A 10,449-nucleotide genomic window follows, 5' to 3' on the forward strand; every position below is an offset into this window, starting at 1 on the left:
TTTTTTTTATAAAAAAAAACAAACCTAATAATAAATGAGACGACGGGATTTGTATGAGGCCCCATATAAAATATACAAAAAAAAAAAAAAAACTAAAAATTATTAACACATGAATAAGAGTTGATAATGTAAGTAGGATTTAATTAGTTTTGCCTTATATTGTTAGTTGAAAAATTAACGGAGTATTAAAATCTATATCATATTCTATAACAATATATCTCATATAATTTCAATCATTTAGAAATAATAATGAAGAAGCTTTGTAAACATAATTCAAGGCCTCCCATATAACATGTCTGTATTCATCATTTTCTCACACAGCTGTTTTTATTACAAATTAATGCACTTATTTTCTTTATTTCATAATAATAATGCTTCAATATAAATAAATAATATAATAAATTATTAATTATTTTCTATCTCATCACTGTGATAATCAATTTCTTAACTATCGTTATTCAGAATTAATCATTTGTGTGGAATATTAATGTTTTTTTTTTTTCTTTTTAATTTAAATACACTTTCAAAAACAAATCATATTATCAAGTGTATTTATCATACAGATTTTTATTGATTTTATTGATAGAAGCAGTAGTTTTGTTTACAAAAGTTGATCAAATCTTTACCCTATGATAACCATAATCATTTGCATTTTGAAGTCTTATTACAAATAGAAGTAGCAATAGAGAATAATAGATTATATGAGCACGTTAGGTAGACAACACTCTCTTCAATATTTTATATATATATATATATACCTATGAAGAATTATATAAACAATTGCATATGACAACTGCATAAGCTATATAATAATAAATTCGCTATAAAAATTTGACCCGAACCAAGAGATGAATACACACAGTATAAAAACTATTGCCTGTCCTTATTACATTCACAATTTAATTATTCATAATTTATATTACCTTTGCTATATCATTTTAATATGATAAAATGCTAATTTCTTTTTCTTTTTTTCTTCTTCATATATCTTGTATATCGCTTGCCTTTAAAAAAGATATATATATGTATATATATATATACCAGACGACAAGCTCGTAAATCCACTGCTTTTAGTGTATCAATTATTTACCTAAACGTATTTATATTTATGTATACATATATGTATTTATATATACATATATATATATATTCTATATAATAATTCTAAGCCGCACTCAACGAGACACTAAAAACTTACCCTTTGATATTAAATTTGTGACATGTTTTTAAATCTTACATGACGACAACGACAATATTTTGCAAGTCTTGTGGAATATAAAGTTTTGAACTAGTTTTCATATTTTCTAGATGAAATTCATTGGATTATTTATATTTGATACGACATCTATGAGATATTAAGCATCTGAATATAATATGAATTATTTGATCATTTGAAAATGTAAATAATGCAGTAATAAATTTAGAAAAGATACGATATATTCATTGAGTGTAGCTATTAAAAAGAAAAAAAGGAACATTAATTATATTTTCTATGTTGAGCAATTCTATAAACGCAAAATGTTATTTGTCAGTATCTGTAAGTGTAAAGTAATGAATTTTATGCAAATTAAAAAAAAAAAAAGAAAGAAAATAAGAGTTAACAAAACATTGATCTACTCAAAAATGTTAACTTTCCTTTTTCAATAGTGTTAACATATATTATTAATTTGTTTGTTTTCATCATATCGTAAAAAAAAGTCTTAATATCAAACCACTGTGCAGGGCCATTCCACTTTGTAAATTATTTATTATTTCTATATTATGTTTAAAAAAAAGAAACATATTTACGTGTCCCGCTACTATATAATCCGTTTTGATTTAGTTCAATAAAACATTAATCTACCGTTGTCATACTATACAATGGAGTTACTTATGCAACTGTGGCTTCATAAGACAGTAAATATAAGAGGAGTCAATTGTCTAGCACAGCTATATCAATTATTTACACATGCGTGACATTTGACTCTTTTTTAAAAAAAAAAAAAAAAAAAAAGTATTTTGTTCCAATTCAAGAAATGTTCTCTTCTTCTTCTAACGCATGTAATATTTTGTTTTTTCTTTTTTGTTTTTATAATGGAAGAAAAAAAGCAAATGAAAGAAACCAAAAGTAAAAGAAAGAAAAAAAAAAAAAGAAAGAGAGATAAGGAAACATGGAATGACAAAGTTTATCCACAGTACTTAAAGGTACACAATTTAAATAAATTCTTTTTACAACACCACTACAATATTTTTGCAAAAGTAGTAGACAAACTTACAGAAATTTGCGAGTCTTGCAATATAAAATAACAGTATTTGATTCTAATTGTAAGACTCCAACACTGTACGATCTAAAGATGCTTGCTTTTAAACTTAAATATGCTTCCCATTGCACATGATTATATACTTTACAATATTTCTCGTTTTACTTTGTATCTTGTTTTTTTTTTTTTTTTTTTCGTTCATTCCTTCGTTCGTTTAAATTTATATATTATTGGTGTCTCATCAAGTGTGGATTTTCTAAATATAATGTATTATAATCATATAATCTATCTGTACATTCACAACCGTTCAAATACACACACAATAATATTAACATATTTAATAATGGACCAGTAGAAGTAAAAATTATATATTATACTTGTGTTAGATCTTTTTTTTTTTTTTTTTATAAACATGACACTTATTGTACAATTTTTTTTAGCAAAAATTACATTATTTTTTTTTCAGATAAAGAGAAATTTGAAGTTAGTTATATTAAATTTACACTTTGTTCGAAAACAAATATTACAATATATTATTTATTATTATTATTATTACGGTAAAATACAATGGTTTCATAAAAGAAGCATATATTAGTTACATTAAAAAAGAAAAAGAAAAAAGAAAAGAAAAACAGAAGAAAAAATAAAAGAATGGTGATTAATAACATTAGTAATATTACAAAAAAAGAAAGGACACATATAATGGATTTACGTTTCCCATACATTTCTCATAAGGTTTATTTCTGCATTGCATGCAAAACAAAAAAAAAGAAATCAATTCACCATATTTCTTCTCATGTATTCCTTATCATTCAGTCATCATTTATATAAGTAAGATATTACAGTAATTTGCTATGTACGAATTAATTTCAGTTATTTCCATATCAGATCCGAATGGAAGGGCTGTTTGTTTAAAAACTTCCGCTTCAGTTCTGATTTGAAATCAACTTCTCTCTATATAAGTCCATATTAAATATATTTTACAATAATATTATCATTGTACATGAACATATGCTCCCACCTTCAATCACAATCACCATTTCCAATCAACGCGCGCTTCTTAGGTATTTTTTACCTATATATATATATATATATATATAACAAATAAAATCTAATTTAAAAAAAATACACGCAACGAGATATGCATGTAAATAAAGTTTTTCTTTTCATTGTCATTATTATTATTATTATTATTATTGTTTTCTTTTTTTGTTTTTTTTTTTTTTTATTCTTGTTACGAATAATTCAAACAAAAATGTTTGAATGTCAAATCATCATAATTAACAAATAACAAAATGCGCTGATTAGAATAACGATTGGCAACAAGGTGTCAATTAGTTAGAATAGACCTGGGGCGTGGATTTGTATACCCCAATGTGTGCGCCGCCTTCGTACCTGCTAGAGTAAAAGAACAAGTTTTACAATTCTGTTGTAACTTATAAATATTGTTTTTTTGTTTACAAAGTTTATTTAACAAACAGTATTTAATATAAAATCGCTATTGAATCGAATATAAATCGAATAATAATGGAGAAATTGTAAATGAATCATTAAACGAAGATATTAAAATTTATCAAATATAATTCTCTGTTGTCTCTTCTTTATGATAAATTATATATATATATATATATTCTATGCATAAATTGAAATTTACGAAATAATTAAAAGTACGATATAATAAGAAAAACAAAACAAAAAAACTTACATAAGAATGTGATAAAATAGGCGGAAGAAGGTTATTCCTTATTTTCATCAGAAGGAGTGACATTAGAAGGATTTTGGGATTCCGATGAAGACGGTGGTACTTCTGCCGTTGAATCTGTCGCATCTTGACTCGAATCTGAACTATCCTTGATATCCTCGTCTTTCTTTTCTTCACTTACACCAGTGCTTTTAGAAGATTCTTCTGCAGAATTTTCTGATTCTTCCGTTCCTTTATTTTCCTTGGAATTTGTTTCAGGCAATTTATCAGTCGCATCTTTACTTTCAACCTCTTCTACAGCTTTATCTTCGTTCTCTAATACCTCTGTGTCTTTACTTTCTTTACTTTCTTCAACTTCCATTTTTGAAGATTCCTCCTCAGAATGCTTTTCATTTTTATTATTTGAAGCCTCCTCATCCGTATTGTTTTCATTATTTTTCTCTTGTCTTTTGGGACGTCCACGACCACGTCCAGTACCTCTTGGTGTTGCTGGCTCTCTTTTTTCTTTCTTTGGTGGTGAAGGTATTGGCAATGATGCTGTCAAACCACGAGCTGAACTACGAGTACGTCTCCTTCCTTCCATTTCCCCGCTTGGACTTAAATTCTATTAAGTGGAAACAAACAATGCACACATTAGTTTTCTTTTATCATTAAAAAAATATTATTTCATGCAAGTGTTATTAATAAATATTGAAATATAAGAACAAATATAGAATATAGGTGATTTAAAAAAAAAAAAAACACCTTATACATAATTTATTAATAATATGACAACACAAATAAAAAACAAATTTAAAAAAAGTAAAAAAAAAAAAAAAAAGAGTAAAGAGTAGTCAACTTATTTAAATTTGGCGCCTGTATTCTAATTGGTAGAATTATCCCTGCTATTTGCACTCCCCTTCCCTTCCCAATCTTTATCAGCGCGTATTACCCCCACTCCTTTGCTTTTCTTTGCTCACGTAAGCACACACAGCTAAAAGGAAAACTAAATGGAGGGAAATAAGCAAAGGACAAATAGGATTGAATGCTTACTAATTTTAATAAAAAAAAGAAAGAAATAATAAAGATATATATATATATATTCTTTTTGAAACAAAAGATAAATTTTTTTTTTTAAGTATTTACATATTACGAAATTACGTACCTTTGTAATTTCTTTACTTTCTTGTGCTGCTCTCTCAAACGTTGATAGTCTTTTCGTTCCACCGCGTCTGTTTTTAGTTGGTGTTGATTTCTCCTCTGTCGACTGATCCTAAAAAAAAAAGAAGAAAGAAAAAAAAGACATAGGACATTCGTATCAAAAATTCGCCATATATTGCATGATTCGTTTAAAAAAAATAAAATAAAAAGAATAAAAAAATAAGCACACGCACTTGCTCCCAATATATATCGTAACATAAAATGATAAAAAAAAAACGAATAACGTACAAAGTAAACGTTCAAAAGGTAATAACATTAATTGATGAAATAAAAAATGTCTACGATAATTACGCGAGCGATAAGATTATCAAGGGCCGTTGAACCGATCGGGATTTGCAGAATTTTGTTTGAGTTTCCCGCCATTTTGGCGTACATCAGCACATTCAGAGTTCTTCAGTATCAGGATCTCGTTCATGTCGTGTCAAAAAGGATGGAATTCCATAACGTTAAAGAGCGCGTGGCAAGTGTAATCATCTGTCGGTCCGACCATTTCCCGCCTTTTTCACACTTACTCGCCGGCATGCGAGCAGCGCGACTCTCCTCGTCACGAGAATCACAAATAAAAAACATCCACCATCTTTACCAATGAAGGACAAACGGCGCAGCTTTGAAAAATCACTGAATCTTTGGCCATACGCAAGAAAGATCGTGTTTCGAGCCATCTATACGTTATCGTATTACGTTTAATCGCATTGAAAGTAGAGTTGATAACATGCAACACACGGCACGCTTAGAATTTTCGAGAGATACAGCGTCATACCGTATTTCAGGGGGACCGCACGCCGCCTTGGCATGAAAACTCGACTTGACGAAGGTCTTTCATATATTTTCGATCTCTTACCTTTGGTACATCTTCGATGCTATTATCATTCTTGCTCTCTGCCTTGATATCAGACATTTCTTCGTACTTGGATCACTTAAGAACACTAGAAAACTATGATTTCTCAACAAGAATTCGCGCTGAGCCCGGTCGCACTGTTTATACGATAAGCAAAGATGGCGGTTAGCGTGGGTCACGTGATATCGTTAAACTCAGAGCGGGAGTTAATAGCGCCGCCTCGTGATCAAATATTCAATCTTATGCGTAGCGACGTAATATAGGCCCGGAAGGTTTAAATATAACATTCTTTTAAGTGACGTCGTATCTAATTTAATTTACAAAAGGACAAAATATATACGCTTACTTATTTACCACTTACCTCTCATTACAAATACTTTATGCTATTTGTATTCTTTTTCTTTTTCTTTTAAACATATGCTCGAATTATAAATCTTTTATGTTCACATTATTTACTTAAATAAATATTTTCAATTTTTTTCATCGCACGTTTTAAGTATACACGTTTGACATGGTATTAAATGAACATGTAAGAATGTCAGAAGCCAAATGCCCAATTTACAATGATTTGAAATTCTATTGTTTCACCTTACTCTTCATAGAAAAACTAGCAAATTATAAACGATGTACACGCGTATATAAAAATTTGCTAATATATAGTACAGCCTCGTATAACATAGCATTGATCAGATACAATAAATGAATTACAATAACTTCCGTATATAATCATGTTTTATAATTAACAACGTATTTCCACGTCTTCTATGAATAATAAACTTACATAATACGGAATGTACTTGCCATATTATACGGGGTTCACTATAAATACTTTCAAGGCATTTAATGAGTGGGTATTCTTCTGAACCAAAATCTTGCTCTAAAATCATCACTACAAGTCAAAAACGCTGGTGCATTTGGCGAATGAACGATTAATCTTACAGGTCCATTATGACCTAACGATAATAATTGTTTTCTTGATGCATTTCGAGAATTCCAGGCACATAACGATGTAGTAGCTTCGTCAGGAAACATTACATAATCTTCTGTGTGATTAAAAATGGCCTGCGCTTTATGTTCTTGTTTACCTGCAGAATATAATTTCTCATGATGATGATGATGATGATGACGATATGATGATGATGTTTGTTTATTTAACATTTTTATCTGCTTCTATATTTATAAATATTAAAAAAAAAAAATAAGAAAAACTATTCTCATATTTTTACCTGTTGTACCAGCTCCAGTATACGCTATTAAACACCTACTTGTTGATAATTCCCATAACTTTATCAAGGAATCTTTTCCAGAAGATAATAAATACTGAAAATTATAGTTGCAATATTACATTGTAGTTGAATATTATTGAAACATTGTGAATTAATTTTAGTAGGGTATAGATAATTATTTAAAAAACTTACCTTTCCATTTCTTGTAAATGTCACAGAACATACTTCATAACCATCATGTGCATTACCAAAAGTATTTATGCAACGATTTGAGACACCATCCCATAATTTAATACTTCCGTCTTTACCAGCCGATGCATATGTTTTCGCATCAGGGGAATACTTTATAGTACTTATTCCAGCTGTATGCTGATGACTAGGTATACTGCACACAAAACACTGAGCCGTATTAACATCGTATAACCTTACGACTGGATGATTAGTTCCTACTACCAAAAAATCACCAGTCGGATGAAATGATAAGCATCGTATTTGATCAGCATCTGTAATTGTTCGAAATGCTTTCTTGACACTTGCCTTACTAAAGTCAAATAATTTCACAGAAAAATCACGACTGCCAGAAACAAGTATAGGTTCACGCGGATGAAACTCTAAACATGTTACTTCTTCCAAATGATCGTATAATGTTCTTATTACTGGATGACCTCCAGTCTGATCACCAGGTGCCATTTCATCCGGCGCAGATTTTGCTAACATTCTATCAACATCTAAAACTTTAATAGATGCATCCACCGATCCAGTTGCTATTAATTGTCCATCATTAGAAAAAGCTCCCGCTCTACAATTTCCTTTATGAGAAGTAACATAAGCTGTTTCATATTGCGCTGGTTCTGGTGCTTGAGTTTGTGCTTCTGTTTCAAATTCTAAATCCAAACCAGGACCCAATGTATTGTCAAAACTTGATGCAAATGTAGATGATGTATTATTAGTTTCCTTTTTAGTACGATCTGGTTCATGAGTGATACCAATTAACATAAGATGAAATAAACGATCCGATGGTGGACATGGAGTTTCTGATTGAAGAATAGTGTTCAATTGAACAGCAATTGTCTGATGACCATCGTAGTATAATTGACTGTAATTAATATTAAATATTTTCTTTTTATGAAATGTGAGTTGTTAATATTGTTATCATAAATACTTAGACACATTAATTATATTATAAAAAAAAAAAACTAAAATACATATTCAAAAGCATTTCGATTATAAAATTTGATAATTGTTAAAATTAATGAAAAATATATCGAGGAAATTGTTGCTAATGAAAAGTTAAAAATTAAACAAATGTATTTACCTGATCATAAGTCTGTACAATAGTTCTCTATTTTTAATTATATTTTTTGGATCTACATCCGGTTCCTTCATATTGTTTTGGGTAATTTTATTACTCGTTGGCGACTCAATGTTGATAGCTTCTTTGAAATTCTTCGAAAAAAACGCCCATCAATAGACCTTTGTACCTGAGGTTATGTCCGCTTGTTATGATTCTTCTTACGGTCACGTTTTCCAACTACTTTCTGTGCGGTAATTTAATTGGACGGATTTATTCTTCTTCCTAACTTCTACCAATCAAATTGATTTATATCTAGTAGAAATAATTAGAGACAATAATACTTGTATATTTCTACATTTAATACAAAATGGCCAAGAAACATAAACTAAAATCTATCAATGAAAATAAATCGAAAAATATAAATGCTATGAAAACGGTATTTACGAATGATAATTTCGTTGTTAGAAAACGCCAACCTACTGGATTAAATAAACAAAGTAAGTTACACGTATGTGTGACTAAAAAAACATGTTTTAAGGTAATTTATCTCAATACTTACTTGATATTTATTTTATTTTTGTGAAAGTAATGCTATTTGGTTAAGAAACATTATATCATAACGTGATGTGATATATATGTGTATGTGTAAGTGTTTGTAAAATGTTAAAAATAACTACACGTGATTTAATTATAACAAATTATTGTTTTTAAAGGCTCAATTACAAAGGTGTAAAAAATTGTTTAATACTGGTTCATCTGAAATCGTAATTCATGGTCTTGGTGCTGCTGTAGAAAGAGCATGTAATTTGGCCCTTCAATTAAAAGAAATTCATTATAATATCTTAGAACTGGATATTAAAACTTCAACCGTTGAACTTATGGGTATATATATACTTTATAAAGTTACACCTTAACAATTTATTATTATACATATATATATATATAATGAAAACAAATGAATTCTTTTTCTTTACAGATGATATTAAACCGCATAATGATGATGATGATGGTGAAATGAAACTTAGACGTAATTCTGCTATACACATACGTGTATTTAGGAAGGAACCAATCGGATTAATATCAACAAAAAAAAACAAAATATGATCTATCAATTATTATCAAAGCAAGCAATATTTATATAATAATTGTATTGAATATATCAAGCAGAAGTATTTTTCAAGTTAGTTAATTATTTGTTTATTTTTTAATTACGACGGTGCAATGATTTTTTCTTTACATGAAGTAGTACACTGGTTAGGTTTAACTATTTTTGAAATGTGGATCAATTTAGTATCGTTAACGATATTTACTATTTTATTAGCATTAAAATTAGATAATAATTATTTTTTGGAACATACAGGATGGTGGATTGTTTTCTCACCATTGTTTATAGCTGACGGTTTTAATACGTATTTTTGCGCTATTATATTCATACGTATGCATATGGAAGGAATGATTCAGGTTGCTATATTAAGAGCATTATGGAGTTTAATATTGTTGTTGCTAATATTTGTATTTAAATATTTGTTGTGTAAAAAGCTTACTGGTCAAAGTACTTTAGAGTACTCTGAAGTATTAAGTCCTGTTTTTATTCTTTTACAATTAATTGCTGTTAGAGCATGTCAACTTCACTGATCTAAAGAAAAGAAAGAAGTATTCATGAATCTATAATAACATTTCCATTTCAATCATTTACAATGTAAGATAAATATTGCATATAATATGTATTTGCTTATAATGTTTAATTTTAGGGAATTAAAAAATAATATAGCTATAGATTTTAAAATATAATTTTTATGCTATTAATGGAATAATTCAATCTCTTTAATATTAACTTGTTATTGAAATTTTTAATAAAATTGTTTATATATATATACATATATATTTTCATGATAATTATTTATGTCTGTGACATATACATTCTTGCTAAACAAATACTCTACAATTCT

General features: G+C 28.4%; 4 protein-coding genes across 6 annotated transcripts; 2 read left to right on the forward strand and 2 right to left on the reverse strand.

Annotated features, from left to right (window-relative positions):
* Positions 1-2,413: 2,413 nt before the first annotated feature.
* On the reverse strand, positions 2,414-6,168 carry LOC107074002 (uncharacterized). 3 transcript variants are annotated; one of them, XM_015335013.2, is made up of 4 exons: positions 5,984-6,168; positions 5,087-5,194; positions 3,946-4,546; positions 2,414-3,638 (listed from the first exon to the last, which is right to left on the reverse strand). In XM_015335013.2, the coding sequence occupies exons 1-3, from the start codon at positions 6,038-6,040 to the stop codon at positions 3,977-3,979; spliced, it is 735 nt and encodes a 244-aa protein (XP_015190499.1). In that variant the 5' UTR covers positions 6,041-6,168; the 3' UTR covers positions 2,414-3,638; positions 3,946-3,976. The 3 variants fall into 3 exon arrangements, with proteins under 3 accessions (XP_015190499.1, XP_089035434.1, XP_089035433.1); XM_089179308.1 differs by lacking the exon at positions 5,984-6,168 and adding an exon at positions 5,434-5,936 and having other exon boundaries at positions 2,414-3,635; XM_089179307.1 differs by lacking the exon at positions 5,984-6,168 and adding an exon at positions 5,434-5,934.
* Positions 6,169-6,266: 98 nt separating this feature from the next.
* Positions 6,267-8,656, reverse strand: CstF50 (cleavage stimulation factor subunit 1 Cst50). Its single transcript, XM_015335002.2, has 4 exons — positions 8,522-8,656; positions 7,399-8,302; positions 7,207-7,300; positions 6,267-7,065 (listed from the first exon to the last, which is right to left on the reverse strand). The coding sequence occupies exons 1-4, from the start codon at positions 8,590-8,592 to the stop codon at positions 6,821-6,823; spliced, it is 1,314 nt and encodes a 437-aa protein (XP_015190488.1). The 5' UTR covers positions 8,593-8,656; the 3' UTR covers positions 6,267-6,820.
* A 199-nt stretch (positions 8,657-8,855) lies between these two features.
* On the forward strand, positions 8,856-9,684 carry Rpp20 (ribonuclease P protein subunit p20). Its single transcript, XM_015335034.2, has 3 exons — positions 8,856-9,038; positions 9,214-9,382; positions 9,477-9,684. The coding sequence occupies exons 1-3, from the start codon at positions 8,868-8,870 to the stop codon at positions 9,602-9,604; spliced, it is 468 nt and encodes a 155-aa protein (XP_015190520.1). The 5' UTR covers positions 8,856-8,867; the 3' UTR covers positions 9,605-9,684.
* Positions 9,685-9,721: 37 nt separating this feature from the next.
* On the forward strand, positions 9,722-10,380 carry LOC107074025 (transmembrane protein 203). Its single transcript, XM_015335043.2, has one exon. It carries the CDS (start codon positions 9,722-9,724, stop codon positions 10,133-10,135), a length of 414 nt encoding a protein of 137 aa, XP_015190529.1. The 3' UTR covers positions 10,136-10,380.
* Positions 10,381-10,449: the final 69 nt, after the last annotated feature.

The sequence above is a fragment of the Polistes dominula genome, unplaced genomic scaffold (assembly GCF_049000335.1).
Source record: "Polistes dominula isolate Pdom_NZ unplaced genomic scaffold, Pdom_raw_medaka contig_373, whole genome shotgun sequence".
Classification (NCBI taxonomy): domain Eukaryota; kingdom Metazoa; phylum Arthropoda; class Insecta; order Hymenoptera; family Vespidae; genus Polistes; species Polistes dominula.

What these genes read in the sequence shown, in the direction of transcription:
- LOC107074002 (XM_089179308.1), bottom strand. Translation starts at nt 5,517, where the DNA reads ATGTACGCCAAAATGGCGGGAAACTCAAACAAAATTCTGCAAATCCCG. An exon ending in TTGATAATCTTATCGCTCGC is followed by an intron (nt 5,195 to 5,433) that starts GTAATTATCGTA and finishes TTTTTTTTTTAG; the next exon opens with GATCAGTCGACAGAGGAGAA. An exon ending in AAAGTAAAGAAATTACAAAG is followed by an intron (nt 4,547 to 5,086) that starts GTACGTAATTTC and finishes TCCACTTAATAG; the next exon opens with AATTTAAGTCCAAGCGGGGA.
- CstF50 (XM_015335002.2), bottom strand. Translation starts at nt 8,592, where the DNA reads ATGAAGGAACCGGATGTAGATCCAAAAAATATAATTAAAAATAGAGAA. An exon ending in CATTTACAAGAAATGGAAAG is followed by an intron (nt 7,301 to 7,398) that starts GTAAGTTTTTTA and finishes TATAATTTTCAG; the next exon opens with TATTTATTATCTTCTGGAAA. An exon ending in TACTGGAGCTGGTACAACAG is followed by an intron (nt 7,066 to 7,206) that starts GTAAAAATATGA and finishes TATATTCTGCAG; the next exon opens with GTAAACAAGAACATAAAGCG.
- Rpp20 (XM_015335034.2), top strand. Translation starts at nt 8,868, where the DNA reads ATGGCCAAGAAACATAAACTAAAATCTATCAATGAAAATAAATCGAAA. An exon ending in CTAAAAAAACATGTTTTAAG is followed by an intron (nt 9,039 to 9,213) that starts GTAATTTATCTC and finishes TTGTTTTTAAAG; the next exon opens with GCTCAATTACAAAGGTGTAA. An exon ending in TTCAACCGTTGAACTTATGG is followed by an intron (nt 9,383 to 9,476) that starts GTATATATATAC and finishes TTTTCTTTACAG; the next exon opens with ATGATATTAAACCGCATAAT.
- LOC107074025 (XM_015335043.2), top strand. Translation starts at nt 9,722, where the DNA reads ATGATTTTTTCTTTACATGAAGTAGTACACTGGTTAGGTTTAACTATT.